Source organism: Eucyclogobius newberryi, unplaced genomic scaffold (genome assembly GCF_026437365.1).
Source record: "Eucyclogobius newberryi isolate DKJ021-1_F unplaced genomic scaffold, fEucNew1.0.hap1 SCAF_19, whole genome shotgun sequence".
Taxonomy (NCBI): domain Eukaryota; kingdom Metazoa; phylum Chordata; class Actinopteri; order Gobiiformes; family Gobiidae; genus Eucyclogobius; species Eucyclogobius newberryi.
Window position 1 is genome coordinate 29917597 of NW_027315823.1, and position 22718 is coordinate 29940314.

The window sequence follows — 22718 nt, forward strand, 5'->3', positions numbered from 1 at the left end:
AATCTCATGGTGCTACTGTATATAATTAAAGACAATACAACAAAGGCACCATCATACTTTAAGAGGACACAAAAGATGAGGAAAAATGATTTATTTTCAGTAGCGGTGCATAAAAACGATGCCCTGGAGTGAGAGGCTTTTTGCAGTCTTCAGCACCTGTTCCTTCCACAAAGAGTGCAGGTTTTAACACTCTGCAGTTTGTCTTTTGTCTTCCAAGGACAGGCTGTGAAATCAGCATCATGAAAGAAAATATTAGAAGGCTTTCGATAAAAAAAAATAAGAAGAAAGTAGCTGAGAATCCTTTTGGTTTTTAAAAGCTTTCCATGTCCTCAACAGGTAGGTTTTTCTTTTGCTTCACGCATTTAATAATAGAACATGGGGCTATTGAAAGGTTTCAACGTGCAATATGTGTGACTCTTGCTACTATATTTCAGGGGGACTCTTTGACTTGCTGTGCCTGAACATAATTGTATTCTGGATAGCACAGAGGGAGACAATTCATCTTATGTTACTATTTAGATTGGGGCCAGCAAAAGAGAGCTCTACTGTAGTGTTATTACATTAGAACAGAAAAAACTAAAACGTATATGAATGCTATACTCTAAACTAAAACATATATGAATGCTATACTCTAAACTAAAACGTATATGAATGCTATACTCTAAACTAAAACGTATATGAATGCTATACTCCAAACTAAAACGTATATGAATGCTATACTCTAAACTAAAACATATATGAATGCTATACTCTAAACTAAAACATATATGAATGCTATACTCCAAACTAAAACGTATATGAATGCTATACTCTAAACTAAAACATATATGAATGCTATACTCTAAACTAAAACATATATGAATGCTATACTCTAAACTAAAACGTATATGAATGCTATACTCTAAACTAAAACGTATATGAATGCTATACTCTAAACTAAAACATATATGAATGCTATACTCTGAACTAAAACATATATGAATGCTATACTCTAAACTAAAACGTATATGAATGCTATACTCTAAACTAAAACGTATATGAATGCTATACTCTAAACTAAAACATATATGAATGCTATACTCTAAACTAAAACATATATGAATGCTATACTCTAAACTAAAACATATATGAATGCTATACTCTAAACTAAAACGTATATGAATGCTATACTCTAAACTAAAACATATATGAATGCTATACTCTAAACTAAAACGTATATGAATGCTATACTCTAAACTAAAACGTATATGAATGCTATACTCTAAACTAAAACATATATGAATGCTATACTCTAAACTAAAACGTATATGAATGCTATACTCTAAACTAAAACGTATATGAATGCTATACTCTAAACTAAAACGTATATGAATGCTATACTCTAAACTAAAACGTATATGAATGCTATACTCTAAACTAAAACATATATGAATGCTATACTCTAATCTAAAACATATATGAATGCTATACTCTAAACTAAAACGTATATGAATGCTATACTCTAAACTAAAACGTATATGAATGCTATACTCTAAACTAAAACATATATGAATGCTATACTCTAATCTAAAACATATATGAATGCTATACTCTGAACTAAAACATATATGAATGCTATACTCTAAACTAAAACATATATGAATGCTATACTCTAAACTAAAACGTATATGAATGCTATACTCTAAACTAAAACATATATGAATGCTATACTCTAATCTAAAACATATATGAATGCTATACTCTAAACTAAAACGTATATGAATGCTATACTCTAAACTAAAACATATATGAATGCTATACTCTAAACTAAAACATATATGAATGCTATACTCTAAACTAAAACGTATATGAATGCTATACTCTAAACTAAAACGTATATGAATGCTATACTCTAAACTAAAACATATATGAATGCTATACTCTAATCTAAAACATATATGAATGCTATACTCTAAACTAAAACGTATATGAATGCTATACTCTAAACTAAAACATATATGAATGCTATACTCTAAACTAAAACGTATATGAATGCTATACTCTAAACTAAAACATATATGAATGCTATACTCTAATCTAAAACATATATGAATGCTATACTCTAAACTAAAACATATATGAATGCTATACTCTAAACTAAAACATATATGAATGCTATACTCTAATCTAAAACATATATGAATGCTATACTCTAATCTAAAACATATATGAATGCTATACTCTAAACTAAAACATATATGAATGCTATACTCTAATCTAAAACATATATGAATGCTATACTCTAAACTAAAACATATATGAATGCTATACTCTAATCTAAAACATATATGAATGCTATACTCTAATCTAAAACATATATGAATGCTATACTCTAAACTAAAACATATATGAATGCTATACTCTAATCTAAAACATATATGAATGCTATACTCTAAACTAAAACATATATGAATGCTATACTCTAATCTAAAACATATATGAATGCTATACTCTAAACTAAAATGTATATGAATGCTATACTCTAAACTAAAACGTATATGAATGCTATACTCTAAACTAAAACATATATGAATGCTATACTCTAAACTAAAACGTATATGAATGCTATACTCTAAACTAAAACGTATATGAATGCTATACTCTAAAGTAAAACATATATGAATGCTATACTCTAAACTAAAACGTATATGAATGCTATACTCTAAACTAAAACATATATGAATGCTATACTCTAAACTAAAACGTATATGAATGCTATACTCTAAACTAAAACGTATATGAATGCTATACTCTAAAGTAAAACATATATGAATGCTATACTCTAAACTAAAACGTATATGAATGCTATACTCCACACTGATCCAAACTATCATAACAATTGTTAAAGGGGACATAGTATGCTTTTTTCAACTACTTATTGATCTAAAACAGCTCAATAACAGGTTCACCAACTTCCTGTTCAAAACTGCAGATGTGATAAGCCCCGCCTCTTCATAGTGACATTTTACCCTAACTAGCAGCGGGATTGTCAATTACATGTTTTCGTTTTTGAAATAGTCACAACAATTGACAGTATTTCAGAGCACTGGAACCTTAGTTGCCAGACAATACTCGCCCGACCAGCCAGTCCCTCCTGCGTTCTGTTCGAATGCAGAAGGGTCAGGAATCGGACCATAGAGGGACATAAAAAAACTCGGTCCAATGCTTGTCACTAATTTGTGTCACGTGTCTCTCAAACGTGGAAGACGTCACCTCTCAAATAATTTCAGAACAAAATATACTATAACTTAATTTATCTCAGATTTACAGAGTTGAGTTTAAAGGCGGAGCCGTTTCTCAGTGCCTCTCTGTTATCCTCAAAGCCGCCATGTTTGTTTAGACACGAACGGACCATGCGTTTCAATGATTGGTTAATCCACTGTAATTTGGAAACTGGAGAAGCCGGATATGATTCCAGAATAAAAAATGTCTTTGTAAAAGTATTTTCAAAACGTGTGGTCTTGGCCGATCAGGCAAGGACAATACAGCATCACTCAAACATGCAAGAATCAATGAAAAAACAAAGGAAACTAAGGATGTTTAAAGACTTTGCATATTGTATCCCCTTTAAGTTGCCTGTAACACCTGTATTTTGATTTTAAAAAAGAATGGCGGGCCACTCGGTGTCACTGTTTACCCCTAGGTACGTACAGTACACCTGCACCAGAACAATGAATGAACAGAACGTTACAGTGAAGGAGAAGGGCCTAAATCACAGACAGTCTCCGAGTCCTGGCTCTGTTGTTGTTTACATGCTTTCTCTGCCCCACGATCATTAAATGAAGAACAGCTGCAGGCACACAGGCGCTTTGTGCTCCAATAACGCCAAGTACTGTTGAGCAAAGTTCACTGGTGGAAGTGGGCTACGGTTTATGCAAATGAGGTGGAAATAAATACACTTGGGATTCAAGTGTAGAAAAGACTGGCTTTGTTCAGACATTGTACTTTGTTAGCTTGAGGGGAATCATTTCCGGTAAGAGCTGAGAATGATTTTTTTTAAAGAAAAGAAAAACGTTGTGGGCAGAAATAGTTAGAATAATTATGCAAAAGGCTATAATCATTGACCACATAGGCGTACCATTTGTTTATAATAGTCACAGTAGCCAACCACTGCTTCTGACAGACTTCCCAGAAACCCAAATCTTATTTCAGTGCTTTCACATATCATTAAAATATTGGGCAGATTAGTGTTTTCCTTCTAGAGCCACTGACAATCCAATGTCTTGACAGTGCACCTTGTGATATTGTGGCGCACTATTCCTCCTGCTCAGGAAACCACAGCAGTCTTCATTCTGGTAAAACCTACAAAACAACTTGACATTAATCCAAGCCTTAAGAATTTTACTAGATATAATTTCTTACCGGTTTAGACGCAGCTCTTGGTCTATTTCCTCCAACGATTTACCTTTAGTCTCAGGAAGTATCTTGCATAAAATGACAGCAGCAACTGCTGCTATTGTCCCATACAACACAAAGAGTCTTGGGAGCCCTATGTTATCTTCGGAATAAAAACATGCCATTTATCAGTCAACAGGTCCAGCAGAATATTCAAATTAAAATCTAAATTTGTAACGCTATCTCTCAACTGTATTTTAACACCAATTGAATTATATTGTCTTACTGTTGAAGCAAGTTCCTAGTTTGTGAATTTTGTTCACTGACAATGGCAATAAAGCGTTTTGATTCTGAATAGAAACAGGTGAAGTGCTGCATGTTGAAATTCCACATTTATAGAATGAATAAACTTCTTACCAATTATATTTAAAAAGGTGAATGTAACCAGGAGGTGGGCAGACCAGTTGAAGCAGTTGGTAAAGGCGAATGCCCGGCCTCTAACCTCTGTGGGAAATATCTCACTGAGAAGCAGCCACGTCACTGTAGGCAGACAGAAAGGTTCAGTATTTGCACATTTGTGAGCCTTTTGTATCAAAAGCTGGTTCATCAGGAAATAGAAGTGAGTCACTTAAGACAGATCTAATGTTCCTGCCTGCAATTTCAGCGCACATTCTTTCACTTAGGATGATCTAATAAAGTGGCTCTGTTCAAGTTCCTGTTTCTAAATAACACTGTCTGCTTATCTGGTCACAAAAAATGTCAGTGAGGCTTATGCCTTTGTGATGATTACTGTATATAACTTTGTTCTGTAAAACATTCAGTACAAAATTAAAGACTTTTTCACATTGTAGCTAGGATTGACATAATGCACAGCTAAACACCCTCAACTTTATTGGTAAGTGGAATTCTAAGAAAATAGTATTACATGGCAAAATGATGCAATGAATACCCACTTGGTCCAAATCCCACCGAGTACGCGCTGACGGCTGCCATTAGACTCAGGAGAATAACCCATTTTGCAGCTGGAGTATTCAAGGGTGATGCAACAGAAGGCTTTACTTCTGTTCCACCATTTATCATAGTTTCATTCAAATACTCAACAGTTATTTGCGGTTCATGTGTCCTTGTTGTGTTACTATTTGAAACTACATCTTTTGTCATACAGGACATCTCTTCAACATGAGTTTGTGTAGAAAGAAGATCATAATCAAACTAACAGCCATGACAAAGCATCCGCCAATCAGCAGAGGTCGACGCCCAACTCTGTCCGTCAGTGTCATGGAGAACAGTGTGGATAGGACTTTAACCAGCCCCAAGCCAACCGAGGCCAGGACTGCCGCTGTGTGGCTGTGGAACCCCAATTCGTAGAAGATGGTGGAGGCATAGAGCAGAACATTGGGCTGTCCTGAGAACTGTTGGAACAGCACAAGTGCCAGGCCAATCATAGTCCTCGTTCTCATGTTGTCCTTTGTGTGGAAAAGAGACAGGCAGTTGTAGGTGGTCTCCTGATTCTTCATCTGGTTAAAAAGGTGTTTATGAGCATGGTTGGTCTGAGTGTTTGAAGGAAGATACCATGGGGTGACCAGTTGAACCACAGTGGGCACTGCAGCCACACCAAACATCCATTTCCAACCGTCTGGGGTGTCAGCCATCATGTAGTTAACGGCATAAGCTGCTAAAATCCCCACAGTGATCATTACTTCGTACAGGCTCACTATAACGCCCCTGCGCTCCGGCCGCACCAGCTCAGACACAAATATGCAGCAGGACATAGAGGAGATACACATGGCAAAGCCCACAGTGGCCCGCCCCACCACCAGGGCAGGGTACGAAGTGATAAGGAGCAGGACGGTCCCAGCCAGCGTCAGACCACTGCTGAATAGGATGGATTTGCGACGACCATGCCAGTCAATCAGAGAGCCCCCCACCACTGACGCCAACAGGGCTCCGACTAGTAAGGCGCTGACCAGAACCTCCTGCTGCACACAGGACAGAGCAAAGTCCACCCGGAGCTGCAACAGAGCGCCAGAGATGATGGCCAGCTCATACCCGAACACCAGCCCACCTCCAATGGACACCAGGCAGGGCAGTAGGAGGCTACAGTGACCTGCAAGAGGTAGGAAATATTTGTGGGAAAAGACTAAATATTTGTATCGGGTTCCAAATACATTATAGCAACAAAAAAAAAATGTATAGCCTTATGTCAAATCATATAAAGCAATGGCATTTAAGCTACAGCCTAATAAAACAAGACTTACCCATATTTTGTTCTTGTCATGGGAAGTTGTCAGTGAGGACAGGATCTACAAAAGCTGAAGGAAGTACACATCAGAAAATGTCCTGTTCACAAAAGAGCTGAGATGTCTGCAATCAGCTGTTGTGGTGGTGTTGCCATGGGGATCGCCTTGTTAATAGCAATGATTTAATTTAGACTCCACTTGAACTGAGCCCAATCCAAAATACATTTGTGTCGACAGGATAAATAATGAATTATAGTCTTCTTAAACACTGCTCTAATATGTAAATGTTTACAGTAAACTACTACCAACGAGCTTTTTGTCGTAACATCCCAAATTATATTTTTGAAGGCTACTCATCTGTTAACCTGGTCATTAACAACAGGAACCTAGAGTTTCTAGAGCAGGCTACTGCGGTTTGGTTGAATAATATTATATTTGCTATTTTAGCAGAATATTTGCAACTTTAAAGGCTTTCTTTAGAATAAAGAAGACAAAGATGTATTCGAGAGAAACTACGTATGTGCTTTGACAAGGAGCAGGCAGAACTGTGAAGAATAAGAATACGCTAAGGAGCACGATTAACAAGCAGCATCCCATCTCGTGTTTCAATTCTATGCCCCTTTTGAAAGCATAATGTGTTGGGATGAACTATACTTTTTAAACTACACTATGGTTGTCATGCACACAAGCAGCCTACCTTGTACTGGACTTAGCAGAGGTGATCACACATGGGCTGCTCCGGACAGTCTTCCATTGTCTGGTCACGAGCACATATTTACAAAGACAGTCTAATCGCATGTGCTGCACTTGATGCCAGGGCAGTTGATGCCAGGGCAGTTGATGCCAGGGCACTTGATGCCAGGGCTTGATGCCAGGGCACTTGATGCCAGGGCAGTTGATGCCAGGGCAGCCAGGGCACTTGATGCCAGGGCACTTGATGCCAGCACCGCGGGAGAGGATTGAGAGACGTAGCGCCGGGCGGGACGGGGAAACTTCAGAGAAAGTTTTGAACAGCAGCTAGAGGTCGACATACAGTCCTTGTGTAAACATAAGATAAGATAAGATAAGATATTCCTTTATTGTCCCACATGGGGAAATTTCATTGGTGCAACGCAGGTAGATACAGAGGTAGATCCAGAAGAACAGATCACTTATAGGAATTCTGAAAAACACTTTCAGTAGAACACAGCAGAAACTGCTTTTAGAACGGGTTTTTGTTTATGTAAAATATAGCCCTTTAGCAATAGTCTTTTACTAAAGGCAATTATTCACAAGAATGCATTGCATTTTCTTGGGGGAGGACCATGAAGGACGGCCCAGACCTTCTCTCAAAGTGAGGGTACAACGTAGATTAAAACGTATAGTTCAGACAATTATTAAAATAAGTGTAGCTCAAAATGAAACCAGTGTGGCTATGATGGCCATAAATAAGCTCTATACATCAAACCTATCCAATTGTGCTGTTATTTCTGATTCTCATCAGCAGGTGTCGCCCTTTAGACACGGATTCATCAAGAGGAAGTCAACAACACGTGATCTCGCAAAGCGGAAGTAAACATGTCTCTGGCGCAGAGCATGGAGGTCGAGGAGCTTCTGGCGAAGTCAGAGTTGCTGAAACAGGGGGCAGAAGCCCGCCTTTACCGCTCACGCTTTCTTGGTAAACCGGTCATCGTTAAAGAGCGCTTTTCAAAGCGATACCGACATCCAGCGCTTGACGAGAAACTGACGCACCGCAGAACCGTGCAGGAGCTACGCGCCATACTGCGCTGCCGCAAAGCAGGCGAGTACTGGCTGAGGAAACCATGTTTGGATTTTATTTCAAACTGGATTCAGACATACATGATTGTTTCTTGTTTATATTTTTGTTTAAAAAAGAAGTGAGACGTTTTAGTACATTTCTATGTTTTTCCTGTCTTTTCCAGGAATCCCTGCCCCTGCTGTATATTTTGTGGATCACCGCACCCACTGTATTTACTTGGAGGAAATAGTAGATTCCTGCACCGTTAGGGACCACATTGCCTCTGTACAGCAGCAGCCTGAGGAACAGCAGCAGCTCGAGTGGCTGGCTGAAAGAATAGGCCAGATATTGGCTCGAATGCATGATGAGGACCTGATCCATGGAGACCTGACTACATCCAACATGCTCCTCAAACACACCTCAGATGGAGCAGAGCGACACCTGCTGCTTATAGACTTTGGCCTGAGTTATATCTCTGCTCTTGCTGAGGACAAAGGGGTAGATCTCTATGTTCTGGAGAAAGCTTTCCTCAGCACACATCCCAACACTGAAGTGCTGTTTGAGAAGCTGCTCAGAAGCTACACCAAAGCTTCCAAGAAGTCTGAGCCTGTCATTAAGAAGCTGGATGAGGTGCGGTTACGAGGGAGGAAAAGATCCATGGTCGGATAAGGACTATGTCCATGTTAATGAGTTTGAATCCATTCTTTTAATAAAGATGCTTTGGTTTGATTAGTCTTTGCTTTGTTTTTTGTATTTCATCAAAAATGCAATTTAAAATCTTTCTCAATTATTCACACATAATAGTTACAAGGATTGCTGCATTTAACGCTGAATGGCACTGGTTCCCTGGCACTGAAATGCACAGGCCAACCAAATTAATATGCAACATTTCACCACAATATAATAGAAAAGTGTAGAGGAGCAGTGACATTTAGACATTTCAAAGATGACAACAATGGTTGGAAATTAATACTAAGATTGTTTACACCTCATGATTGCTGTGTAAAGATGGCTCTCCAGTCTCGTTTGTCGCTTATCATTGTTTATTCTGACAATGTTCAAATCTAAGCTAAAAACAGTTTTGTTTAGCTGCGCATATGACTGAAAGGATTTTTTCTTTGCACTCTTCTCTTTTGTTTGTGATTTTATTAGTTTAGACAATCAGTTGGATTGATCATTTTAAATCAGTTAATTTTATTGTATTTCTGTTTCTGTAATTTCTTTGTGATTTGAATGCATTTTTCCTACTGTGTGAAGCACTTTGAATTGCCTTGTGTATGAAATGTGCTCTACAAATAAACTTGCCTTGCCTTGCCCATTGGCGGTAGTTCAAAAGCATATTTCTATGGGGCTTGGAGGTCAAGGTACAGGTAGAGCAAAAGTGGGAAGTCTAACTATTGCTGTAATTCTGATCTTTAGCCGTTTCTTTTCAATGCTATGAAAAAGGTGGAACATCAATGGAACATCAATGGCACATTAGGATTATTGTTACAGCCCTTGTGTTCTTCTGTGAAGGTAAGAAATATATTTTTGTTTTTTAAGTCTCTGCTACCCCACTGTGTGGAAACGTTTTGTTTATTAGTTTAGCTGCTTGCACTGTAGGGTTTGCACTGAAGTTCAATCTGTCTAATGTCTATTAAAGCAAAAAGAAGAAGCTTTAGGGACTTAGGGAAAAAAACAATTAAAAGCCTTTATTTATTAATGGCCAAAAGTTAATGTCTAATCTCTCTTCTGCATTTTTGCTTTCTCCGTACACGTTTTCCCTCGATATGTACAATAAAGCATTGGATCAACAAGGGATTATATAAAACCCCTTGACGAGCCAGACTCACTGTTGCCCTTTTTGTTACAGTTGTCTTCACCAATGCTGAATTCTACAGTGCCTTGATTGGGTCAGACGTGACTCTCCATTATTTATCTTCCAAACTACCCCCCCTGTGGGACTGGAGCACTCTCATTGTGGAGTGGACCAAAGTGGATGCACAAGGACAGAAGCAATCCGTGTACATTTTTGAAGATGGACGATCTCATGTGAACAGAGATGGTGCGGACGTGAACAGGACAGGGTTGCTGCACAGTGATGCCTCCCTCAAGCTCCTCAACATCACTGTGGGCGATGAGGGACTGTACATCTGCCGGATCATCAAACCTGTCGTGGACACAGGAACTGCCACTCTGGAGGTTATAGGTATAGACTTCTCTCTATTTACCACAATGACAATCATGGCACTTGAAACAATCTAACTCAACTAAATGCTACATTTCTGCTATTTTTGGACACATTTTGTTTGGTAAATCTGAGTGTAATGCAATTCAATTAATTTACTATTGCATGAAATTGTGATGGTTCAAAATGCATAATTGCCTGTAATGCAGTAACAGATTATGTCACTCTTTATGCTGTATACTGATAGTGTTACATGCCAAATCCCTACAATTTACATCATACAAAAGTGAACTAGCGGCCATTCACTCCATGTTTTGCTTGTCATTATCTTGAGCTTATAAGCATGTCTTTCCCACAGCCCGTCCATCAGTGCTGCTCCCTGAGAAGGCAGCTCTTGCTCGTGGCGAGGAGAAGATGATTCTGTGTGATATACGAGGCTACTACCCCAGAAAATTGACTGTCAGCTGGCTCCTAGACAATGACTCTCACATACTTCCCTCTAGTGTCAGCCATCTCTATCGGATTTGCACTGAAATGGAAGTGCTCAGTGCAGATGGCACCTACAGTATTCGCAGTGGCATCACGGTGCATTCTTCTGTGTTAAAAGACGGGCTAATTGGACTTGTCTGTCAAGTGGAGCATCGGACCTTTCCTGGCCCATTCAACATATCTGTTACTTTGACTCAAGGTACAAAATGATGTACACAATATGCATGTACCCTGTGTTTCTGTGGGCAAAAGTCATACGAAAGGTTTGCACAAAAACATTCAACATTTACGATGGAACTACAATGGAAAGATTCAGTCAAGTCATCGACTAGGTGAGTCAGACTGGCTTTATTGGCAGTACTGGTTTTGGTCCCAAGATACAAAGTACTTTTTTGCACATACTATATACTGTAGAAGTTCTATAATAAAAATCAAAATCAGCTACAGCATGGCTCAGGGGCTCGAGCTGCATTTGCAGACCAACTCACTCACATTTTATTTGTATAGCACCTTTTATTTGTATAGCACCTTTTATTTGTATAGCACCTTTTATTTGTATAGCACCTTTTATTTGTATAGCACCTTTTATTTGTATAGCACCTTTTATTTGTATAGCACCTTTTATTTGTATAGCACCTTTTATTTGTATAGCACCTTTTATTTATTTGTATAGCACCTTTCACAGACAGAAGTCACAAAGTGCTTCACAAAAACAATGTATCTTTGTGCGCTTCCCTTTTCCTGCCATTTCCCGTTGTTGTTTATTGTATAATAAAGCGATCAAGACAAGCATGTAAGAAAGGAATCCTCTAATGTAATTCCTCTTGTTCCAGCTCTTTCCGAGCACTTTGACGCTGTGACATTGATGGCTGGCACCAGTGTGGCCAGTGTCCTGCTGGTTCTGTCTGCTGTTGGAGCAGTGTTACTTTTCAGGTATTCCAGGAAAAAGGCAACGTGGAATGGTACGTTTTGACTTCAACAAATATTCCAGAAATAAGTGATGTGAGACAGAGAGACATTACAAATCAGAAGCACGCACACCCTGATGTTTGGCTTCCGTGCTTTTTTAAAACCTTATATTGTCTAGAATACTAACCTTAACCATAGTTACTACTGTTAACCTTATTATATATATTCTAAACCCATATATTACATTTAAATCATGTTGATCCAATAATAAAGAATGAAGTCATGGGGAGTTATATAGAGTGTATATGCAGATTTTAGTCCCCACAATGGGATGATCACCTGCCCACTCGACTGCATGATAAACAGTTAGATTATATCAAATGCTTCCAAATATTTAAATTCCATTGTAACTAACATTGTACCATTTGTTTTCCAATAGTTCCACCAAACATTTCTGAAATCAGCCAACCCAACGTTACATATGCTGATGTAGAAAATGTCCTCAAATGCATGATCAGTGGTGTGGGATTGGAGGAGTTCCAAGTCCAGTGGTTTAAGCAGAGCAGAGACATCGCAGACTCTGAGGAAGTCGCCCTGCTGCACTGGGAGGACGAGAATGACCGAGCAAGTCTAGAGTCTGAAGGCAGCCATCACACATCTGTCCTGAGCCTCTGTCTGTCGACCAGTGAGGACAGGAGCAGGTACAGATGTGTGGTCCAGTGGAACAGACAGACATTCATCCGAGAGACAACGGTCCACGTCAAAGGTGAGATGGACTGAAACATGGTGTATAATTGTACTAATGGTAAGGGCTTTGTTAATTACATGTGAATCAAAAGGATTGATTTTAAAATTGATTGAAGTAAAAATAAACTCAATACTAACCACAAATGTAATATTTTGTGCATAAGTCACAAGCCAATGCATCATTATGCTTGTCTACATTTGTACTATAAACAGATATCTTTATGTCATAAAAGATGTAGCAAAATGAAAATGTAAATGAACAAAATTATATATTTCTAATCAATATCAAAGCCATTTTATATTTCAACTGAATTTGTAAGAATAAATTTTCTTCAGTACACTTGAGAAAAAGTTAAGAGCTTAATCATTAAACATTAACACCACCATGTAACCTGTACCTTCTGCAGTGCAGCCCTCCTTTCTCCAGATCTCTAGCATCCCTCAGATTCCCAAAGTCCAGCGCCTGCTGGTCCTGTGCTGTCGTGTGGAAAACTTTTATCCCTCTGACATTTACTTGGAGTGGTCCCGGAACGATGGGGAGCCAGTGCACCCTGCCACCCATTACGGGCCCTTCTCGGACCACAGCCACCTACACAGCATGTGGAGTAAGATCCAGCTCACCATGGGCACAGAGGATGAGAGTACTGTGTACACCTGTAGGACCTACCACTCCAGCCTCTCTCCCCCAGGATACAAGGATGCCCATTTCCACATCAACACTCACGGTAAGGCCAGCGCGGTGTGAATTATGTGACATGTACAGTATACAGATCTATTTATCACATCCTGAGGAAGTCATTTCCAAAAGCAACAGTAGGATATCTGTCTAAAACTGTACTCCTGTGTGTTTGTGTTTGATGTGTTGAGGTAGGAACTCCACCCAATGTGATGTTCATCCACTGTGATCCTGTGAGCCCTGCACTGAACACAGGCTGCACACTACACCTGTGCATCAACGACTTCTGTCCTAAACACATAACAGTCACATGGACAATGAACGGAGAACCAGTGGACAGCAACTGTGTATTCAACACCCCTCCTAGCCTTAACATAAACGGACTGTACTCCATGTACAGCTTTCTGAAACTCAGCTCCACACAGGTTCAGTGGAACTGCTGTTACCGCTGCAAAGTGGAGCACAGCGCTCAGAGTCAACTCGAGGAGCGCCTCTTCACCCTCACATACGCCCCAGAAACACCACCTCTTCACTGATCATCATCACATTCTATTTACGCAACCGAAACTGTCTGTGGCAAACGTGTCACTGCCACCAACAAGGTTTATCGTGAGCCTGGGACAGAACAAACTAGTATCCATGGGAAGGAATCATTCATTGTATATATCAATGGCCTCAAACTGAAGGCACTGAAACGGGTGTAACAATAAGATAATCTATTGATCTGAATACTTTTTGATAATAATCTACATACAATCTACAATAATCTACATTCTTGTATTACTACACTACACTATATTTTACATTATAATCAGAGGTAAAATTCAAGACATCAACATCGTATTTACATTTACTCAGTGTGATAGTGTGATGGCTTTCTTATAGATTTGGTGGAAAATGAAGTGCATCTTGTGGCTGATTGGATAGTACATATGCCTGGTGTGTGGGGCAGGCCAGAGCGCCATAAGTTTGAATCCGGCTCTTGACAATTTACTGCAATAAAGTCTACGGGCCAAAAATATATAAATAAAATAGCTTTTGATTTAGACTTTAGATAGCTAAAACATTACTTATTATAATTAGAATGATTCTAATGTCATAGTAGAACCAGACAATCTCTTGATCTTATGTACTGTTCTGGAAATGTATTAAAAATGAATGAAGAAATCCAAGGAAAACAGTCTCTTGTATGTTTTATTTGATTAAAAAAAATCTTTGCAGCAAAGAGGGCAAAGACATAAAAGGTGCAGAGTAACAATCTTCCCCAAAAGGGGCTGTGCTGATTACAGTATTTATTATTATTTATTTATACACAGGTCTTCACATCACACCGGAAAGTTTGGGAAAGAAGAAGAGACAAATGAAACCAGTTTGTACCAGACACTAAGTGAAATTGTTATGAAAGCAGGACCTCAAGGTCTTTTTAGCAATTTCTCACAAACCAAAAAGCACAAAGCTTCATTCATTCAGTCATTCAGTCATTCTCATCACAGTACCAACCCAGAATTAAGTTAAGAAAGGGTAGTGATTCATGCAAATCAATATAAAATGAGCAAATGTATTTTGGGCACAGTAACACACACATTTAATTAGTAATAAGTTATTACATGTTTATAGAGTTTTAGTGTGTGTTATTCTCAATTTAAAACATTTGATTAGATTTCACATCACACATGCATTTGGCAGTTTTAGTGATAGAGGCACGAGGCATTAGAATGCATCTTGCAAAGTCTTTGAACTACTTAAAAGAAGAAAAAAGACACGGTGGAACTGGTTGGAGTTCAGGTAAAGTCTCGGTTGGTGAGGATCATGGGGGCCACCAGGGTCCACATGTAGAGAGCCAGACACACCCAGCTGGAGGATATCTTCACCCAAACTGCAGGCCATGTGCTGCTGACAGAGTAGTCCGCCTCCGGGCTGCAACACAAACACAACTTTACTTTTAGATGTGCAAAAGTCTCACCCAAGTGAGTCTCACCCAGTTTACAATAGACATGGGTAATTATGTAAGAGGAACTATTACTGTTACTACTATTAATCACAGCTCCCATTTAAACAGCAGTTGGCATTTGTGATGTCCTTATGCCCCATGTGGGGTTCCTAACCCTGAGTCACTGCATCACCTGCTTGGATTGGCCAGAGCTCAAAGAATATGCAGATTATGGTTTGAAGCTATTCATTCATATTAAAACAGCATAATCAATCAAGTTTTGTATTGAAAAACAATCTAAATGGCTACTAAAGTTGCATTAAGAAGTCACTTTTTACTAGTACATTTTGTAGTTTTAATGCATACTTTATACTTTTGTTTAACTACAATTTTGGCAGCAGTGCTTTTCTTCCTTGTAACTAAACTTTTACATGATTACAAATTCAGTTCTCTTTCCACCAGTGGAAATAAATGTGATATTGTTTAGCCAGTGTGCAATGCAAGCAACACATACCTGTACCAGTTGGTGAGCGTCATCATAATGTAGAGTGAGGCCAGGAAGAGCATGAAGTGAAAAAATGAGTAGCTGTACTGCACCATGTCCTGCTCATTATCCTGGACCCGTCTGGGCCCGGGCAGCTGCTCCAACAGGTCCGGACTGCTGCCGCTCTCTGCAAGGATGACTGAGTCTTTGGATGCCATTGTCAGCTTGTTCACCTGGGTCGTGTTGGATGAACGGATGCTGAGAACAGTAAATGGACACAGCACCACATCAAAAGATGAAAAGTACAGAAGTATTTGAGATGAAAGCTAAATATAAAAAACAGCATCATTTATCCATTGTGAGTCTACCATTGATAGTCCTATGTGCCACTTAAGCCCTAATGTTGACAAAGACTCATATTTTCAGTATCCAGATAAAAAACAGAATATTGTCAATGAACTTCTTGGATTGGTCCTGTGTTTTGTTACATTTCTTATATTGTTACCCATTAGCTTGAGCTAGTCATACCTTGAATAGAGGATGCAGAGTACAAAAATACTGAGTCCAATAATTTTCTCTCCATCCCACCACTTGAGGTAGGGTGAGGTCAGCACAGGCTCCTCAGCGCCTATGATCACCACTCCTGTCTGATTCTCAATCACCAGGGGGGGCATTGTGGGGGCTGCGATCTGCTGGAAGATCCTCAACAGGCTGGGGTTACAGTTGCTGTCTATGGACAGAAGAATTGGAAACACCGTGAAATAAGAGCACTGCAAATGTGTTAACCTGGGACTTAACATTAAATACACTTTTTTTTCAGTTGTGGTTTTCAGTTTATAATTGTCTACTGTTCATAACCATGTTTATGCCTGGGAGGCACATATTTTTGTTGGATTAACATAATATCGTTATCGGGATACTAAAATAAAATATATCGATATATAGAGAAGAAAACTTAATATTTGCTCATTTTACATATATTTTGCTTCCAGACACATTTATACAGCCTCGCTAGTGAAATAGTATACTGGTCCAGTATGGTTTCTGCAGTTGTTGTTGTTGTTGTTGTTGTTGTTGTTGTTGTTGTTGTTGTGTTAATAGCTTGCACGCACCAGGCTCATTGGTCATTGCCGACCAGGTCAGAAACATGGTGTACAGCGTGATGATAGATGATTGGAGGAGACCGGAGCGGGGCTGGCTCTCCTGCACACAGAGAACTCTGTTTGAATCCATTCACCTCCTCGTGCACTGGGCCACACTGTTGCCATATCACTGTCAGTACCTGGACTTTAGGCAGAATGGAGAGGATGGAGACTACAATACAGAGCAGCATGTTGGCGCTAATGAAGAACTTGTTGAGGTGGCACTGGTCAGGTTTCGTGTAGAACAGGAAGCACAAGCTGACAGAAACCACTGACAGCAGGTAGTTAAAGATCGTCACTGACAGTAAGGCTGGAATAAAAGCACACAACAAAACAGTAAAACCAAAGGTACTGCAGGATGAGTCATCATAACAAGCGATTTTCTAGTATACTGACTTTGCGTGTTTGGATTTACAAAATGTTTGAATATGATGCATCTGACTTTATAATGTCATTATGACACACAGAAGATTTATTTATTTAATCTTTATTTAACCAGGAGAGTCCCATTGAGATTAAAAACCTCTTTTATAGGGAGCCCTGGCCAAGAGGCAGCAGTTACACAGTTACAACAAACAACATGCATACATTTTCTCCCACTTGTTTCCGTCAGGGGTCGCGGGTGACTAGAGCCTATCCCAGTGACTTTGGGTCCTAGGCGGGGCACACCCTGGACAGGGGCCAGCTCGTCACAGGTTTCACACACAGACGAACAATCCCTCTCATTCATTCACTAGGGCGTAGTTACAGGGGAGGACATGCAGACTCCACCCAGAGAGATCATGTGATGTCGGTCTGGCCCGGGAATCGAACCCATGATTGGGAGACGAGAGCTTTAACCGCTCTGCCATAGTGCACCGTACATTTAAGAAAAGTATAACTTAAGAAGTAACTTGTTTTAAAAGCATTTATGGACAGGAAGTCAATTTCTAGTCTTTCTTCAACATGTTCCAAGCCAAAGGGCCTGAGTGTATAAAGGCTTTCTTCTCCAGCTCTGTGCAGATGAAATAAACACAGCGCTACATAATCAAAGCGTGATCAAAGCACAAATGTTAGGAGGCAGTAATCCAAGCATTACCTTATAAATAAATGTGTACTAATGTCCTTGTCTCCTGGTGGCCATCCCACTCGTGAGTACAAGTCACAGTGATGTGTCATGGCTCTACCGTTAGTGATGAACCTGAGCGAAGCATGACAGTCACAGCTACAGGTCCATGCAGTGCTGTGAGTCCAGCAGTTACATGTCCACACTATGTATGTTAAGATTGAGGCATTTGAGCACTAAATCTAGACTTTTTTCCCCCCACAAAGTTGGTAGGACAGCTGAGCGTGAAATAGGGATGAAAGAGAAGAACATGCAGTAAATTGTCAGAACTGGGATTTGAACTCACAACACTGCCGCGACTGCACCTGGAGCCTGGCACGTGTGCTGCCGCAATAACCACTCTACCACCGGGCAGAACCAAGGAAGAACTTTTACACCTCTATACTGGTGATTGTTGATTGATTATGTTGAACTGCATGTTTTAAATATGTTTGATGTCACTATACTCCGCTTTGGTTCAACCCGTTGATAGTCACTAACCTGAGTACCAGCCTCTGGAGTCACTTGCATTCATGTTCCCCACCCAGGCCTCACTCCAGGAGTGAGCAAAATCAACCAGAAGAATGAGCTGGATCAGGATGAAAAAGAAGGCTCCACCAGAGCCAATTATAAACCATGCTGTAACACAAAGTTGGATACATGAGTAATAGACATTTTTGTCTACTTGTTGAGCGTATAAAACCTAAACTAAGGTTTAGCCTGTGAGTAAAGTAATAATACATAATGAAACTGATTTCTTACTATATGTAAAGGGCTCATCAGGGATGTAGAAGGCACCAGCTGTTATTGCCACTAAAGAAACAAACTTGAAGAACCAAAATCTAACAGAGACAGAAAAAAAACAAATAAATAAATTGTAGATTAATAATGAAATAAGAAAATTGGAGCTATGTAAAATATTCACTAATAATTACAAATTGAGCTATTATTACATATTTATCATTAATATATCATTAAGTTGGCCATATGATTTCATGAGAGCAGATAACTTACCCATTGTGTATTACAGCGCGAGGGTCTCTGCTGTTTTTGATACTAATCATAAAAACAGACAGGCCCAGGAACCACATGCTCATGCCAAAGCAAACCCGGTACACGGCTTTGTAGCCAACAAACATTTTACAGTTGACATTAGCCTGTAAATCTGGTACTGTGGAGCCTGCTCCGTCCTCACAGAAGCCCGGGATCTACACAAAAACATACAGGAGATCTTTAATTACAAGAATACCTCCATTTAAAATGGTATTAGTCTCAATTATTATTAATCATAATTAAAACAGACAGGTAGATTATGTGTTGGCTTTGACTATGGCTTTTGTGTTTAAGGCCTTGTGTTATATAACTGTCATAAGCCAAAATACATGTTGTGAATGTCTCCTTCTACTGCAATACAGTTGTGGACCAAGAGAAAAAAGCAAATAATGAAAAAAGGAACAACTATTTGACTCTGAATTCAGACAAAAGTATTCTCATAAAGTATATGTGTATTACAAAGTATTACAAAAAGGGCACAGCACTTAAAGAGTTAACAACAAATGCATGTTTAATTGAATTATGTGTTTGAAATACCCTCTTAAGTTGTTGATCCACGCCCGGCGACAGCATGACACAAGCCACAATGGTCCCAAGCAGCAGGAGAAAGGCGTAGATGATTCTAGTGACTGTGGAGTTCCTGCTTCGAGGGCAGCAACTGCACATCAGACAAGTGGCACTGCTGCACAGGCACGGCACCTGGAGACATCAAACACCTTCAGCTACGAACACTCAAACAAATCACTACATAAACTACAACAAAATGGACTGTTATGTTGTGGTAATGGGGGTCATACGTTTCACAAAAGAGCAACTGAGTTCAAGGTCAGTTTCCTTTACTACATGATGACGTTTTAAAGCTATAACATCAAATCTCTTCAAAGCTGCATGAAGTTTAACCAGATTTGAAAGAGGACTTGAGAAGCACAGCTTGTTATTTGAAGTGTTGTGACAACGTAAATGTTTAACCTTCCACTAGTGGCATGTTGTGGAAAATATAAAGCTAATAAGGATCCATTTCCAAGCCTTTGTTGATTTATAGAATAGAAGGTATATTCTTTGTCACAAGAGTTATGGATAGGCCTGGCCATGGACAGGGCCTCCCCGCTTCCCACCAAATCTGACCTCGAGCTGTTTTAAGTATTTTATACCTGAAGTATAAAGCTTTGTACATATAAAAGCAGAGTGACTTTTGTTCACAGCCACATACATATTCACTTTCACACTTGAAGACAGTCACAGATATCCAAAGGATTTCTGGGTGGAGTCTGCTCCTGCAAAGCTTCTTTACATCCTGTACGTTAATGTATGGTCTGGTTTCTCTGGCAAAATAACAACATTACTACGAAGACCGATTTCTGAATAAAAACAGGCACATGACAGTGTTTTGTGGTTCAGATTACTGCTTTGTTGAAATGACCAAGCTGAAGAATCAGATTTCACGGTAGCGTGTCCTCGGACACTGTGCTTAATGCATACTCAAATCAGATATGTACTGTATCATGAGATGTTGAGAAGACACTCGGGATAACATAGCCATACTTTTAACAATAGACCATGTTTTTCTTACCAACACTGTATAAAAGGCGTATACTTCTTATAACTGATGAACTGGAAGTCTTTGTCTAATATTTTATAACGCAAGGACCATTGAAACATGTCCTTGCCAAAGTCCTGCCATTTTTGAGTATCCTAAACACTCACACTAACCCAATGCTCTTAATCCCAAATGTTATTGTTGTGACTATATTCTTTGACATATGAAGAGATTGTGCTCTAAAATTTTGCTGATGTCATAATAATAATAAAGTATTTTTATTTGACGGACAATCATGTCATTTGTGTTAGATGAATGGCAACACTTTCTGAAGCAATTTTCTATTTATTTCAACTGACAGGCAGGGCATGTGCACTTGGTGGCCTTTTCTGTTCACAACTTTGACACAGTGTGGTTTGTAACAATTGTTGAGGCAGATTCTCTCTCACACTCTCTCGCTCACAGCCCACTAGAGCATGTGCCCCCCCTCATAACAGTCTCTTAGTTGGTTGACAGAAAGGACAGTTAATTGAACTGTATAATCAAGTAGGCCCAGTAATTACAGAGATATTATTCAAACCCCAGATCAAACCTCTGAAATCTGACAAATTCCTCCACACAATTCTGAGCTGCCTTTTAGATCAATGTTATTGTCATCTAGATTAAATTGATGTCACATGAACATAAACCACTGAACTTGGCCTATTGTACAAGTTGCTGCTTATGTTTCAGTATAAATTGGCACTTCTACCTTCTTATGTTTGTAGCTTTAAGGTAAATATTGTATTGAAACACTTACATTTAGAGTTTATAAATGACCCAGAGGAGTGAACCACATGAGCACAAGAAGAGAAGAGCTACAACAACAACAACAACAACAACAAGTTAATGCTCCTTCAGACAGAGCAGATTAGACTGCTGTCTGGGGCACAACACATGAGCACGCTGCCTAACAAAGAGACTGTATTTCTGGTATGATAAAGGTTAGCCTTCAATACTGGAGGTGGTCGTAACAAAGATGACACATTAACTGGACTGTACTTATAAAAAAGAAGCGAATAACACATAGTTAGGCCTAACATAAATGATATAGCCAAGGTATAAAATATTCAGGCATCTAAATCTGTTTCAAATGAAATGTATATGAGAACAGTTGATGAGTGGGTCTATTTTAGATTGTAACGTCATTGTTTAGTCATGTTATATACGTTTTATTCTTTCACAACTATAAATAAGCCTATTGTTCCAAACTTTACCTTGAAATTGAGTGTCTGATAATGCAATAAGCTCTTCTCTGAGCCCGTTAGACAGCCGCACTTCTGCTGTTCCTTCTGCTTAGCGTTACAACAACAAACTCAATCCAATTAATCACGTGGAGGCAGATGACCGAATGTGTGCCGTGTGAAACGTTATAATCGGCCATACTGATGATCATAACGTGTCTGTTTTAATATTGCAAAACAAAAATACAACGTAAAATATAGTTTAACTCCGGTCTGTAAAGTTAGAACGCTCCAACAAAAGGGCTGCCGACACTCACTGCGATCCTCTCTAACTCCCTAACGATCTAACGAGGAGCCCGTACTTGAAGATCACTCACCCAGAAGGAGAGGGCCCCCAAAACAGCCCCCATGACTGGAGATCATAGACACAACCCCAGCTCTACCTGCTCCACACTGAGCCCATGACAGAAGATGTGACCGCGCCAGTGACGCCCGCGCACATGACGTCACTCTGCCGTAATCCGGCTGTGACCTGGAGCCGCGAGCCCACTGGACACGGCTCTGTCCCATGGATCTATTATATTATGGTCTACACTCATCCTACTGTAGACTCTTCTCCAACATGGGAAGAAATAGCGATACACAATGGAGTTAAATGCATTTTACACAATTAAAACTGGTGTAGCTGCAGTCTTATCTTATTATATTTGTAAATTCTAACCTTTATGCATGCTCATTTTGGATATATTTTGCTACTATTATTATTCATTGTTGTGTGTTGCATCTTAATGCCCAAACAAGTTCTTAGTTTGTGATTTTTTTTCGCTGACAATAGTAATAATCCCTTTTCTTATATGATTCTGATTGTATGAAAATGCTAGAGTTCAGATGGTCCTACTTAAGTTTGATATTAAGTAGAATCGGA

The 22718-nt window shown here is 39.2% G+C and overlaps 3 protein-coding genes and 1 gene segment (V, D, J or C); 2 read left to right on the forward strand and 2 right to left on the reverse strand.

Annotated features, from left to right (window-relative positions):
- Positions 1 to 4207: 4207 nt before the first annotated feature.
- On the reverse strand, positions 4208 to 6711 carry LOC140366301 (solute carrier family 2, facilitated glucose transporter member 10-like). Its single transcript, XM_072452968.1, is given in 6 exon segments — positions 4208 to 4341; positions 4402 to 4537; positions 4792 to 4914; positions 5328 to 5576; positions 5579 to 6481; positions 6633 to 6711. Coding segments are annotated over 6 exon segments (1533 nt in total). The 5' UTR covers positions 6637 to 6711; the 3' UTR covers positions 4208 to 4223.
- Positions 6712 to 8135: 1424 nt separating this feature from the next.
- Positions 8136 to 9084, forward strand: LOC140366302 (EKC/KEOPS complex subunit TP53RK-like). The gene is made up of 2 exons (XM_072452969.1): positions 8136 to 8394; positions 8537 to 9084. Exons 1-2 carry the CDS (start codon positions 8172 to 8174, stop codon positions 9019 to 9021), a joined length of 708 nt encoding a protein of 235 aa, XP_072309070.1. The 5' UTR covers positions 8136 to 8171; the 3' UTR covers positions 9022 to 9084.
- A 602-nt stretch (positions 9085 to 9686) lies between these two features.
- LOC140365975 (Ig gamma-1 chain C region secreted form-like) lies at positions 9687 to 13831 on the forward strand. The segment is given in 7 exon segments: positions 9687 to 9867; positions 10205 to 10540; positions 10878 to 11207; positions 11842 to 11970; positions 12357 to 12683; positions 13072 to 13389; positions 13532 to 13831. Coding segments are annotated over 7 exon segments (1536 nt in total).
- A 1145-nt stretch (positions 13832 to 14976) lies between these two features.
- Positions 14977 to 19758, reverse strand: serinc3 (serine incorporator 3). The gene is made up of 9 exons (XM_072452604.1): positions 19571 to 19758; positions 18995 to 19188; positions 18743 to 18822; positions 18482 to 18619; positions 17037 to 17206; positions 16867 to 16957; positions 16283 to 16484; positions 15785 to 16012; positions 14977 to 15257 (listed from the first exon to the last, which is right to left on the reverse strand). The coding sequence occupies exons 1-9, from the start codon at positions 19697 to 19699 to the stop codon at positions 15122 to 15124; spliced, it is 1368 nt and encodes a 455-aa protein (XP_072308705.1). The 5' UTR covers positions 19700 to 19758; the 3' UTR covers positions 14977 to 15121.
- Between the last annotated feature and the right edge of the window lie 2960 nt (positions 19759 to 22718).

What these genes read in the sequence shown, in the direction of transcription:
- LOC140366302 (XM_072452969.1), top strand. Translation starts at nt 8,172, where the DNA reads ATGTCTCTGGCGCAGAGCATGGAGGTCGAGGAGCTTCTGGCGAAGTCA. An exon ending in ACTGCGCTGCCGCAAAGCAG is followed by an intron (nt 8,395 to 8,536) that starts GCGAGTACTGGC and finishes TGTCTTTTCCAG; the next exon opens with GAATCCCTGCCCCTGCTGTA.
- serinc3 (XM_072452604.1), bottom strand. Translation starts at nt 19,699, where the DNA reads ATGTGCAGTTGCTGCCCTCGAAGCAGGAACTCCACAGTCACTAGAATC. An exon ending in TGATGAGCCCTTTACATATA is followed by an intron (nt 18,620 to 18,742) that starts GTAAGAAATCAG and finishes TTTGTGTTACAG; the next exon opens with CATGGTTTATAATTGGCTCT. An exon ending in ACGCTCACCAACTGGTACAG is followed by an intron (nt 15,258 to 15,784) that starts GTATGTGTTGCT and finishes TTTGTGTTGCAG; the next exon opens with CCCGGAGGCGGACTACTCTG.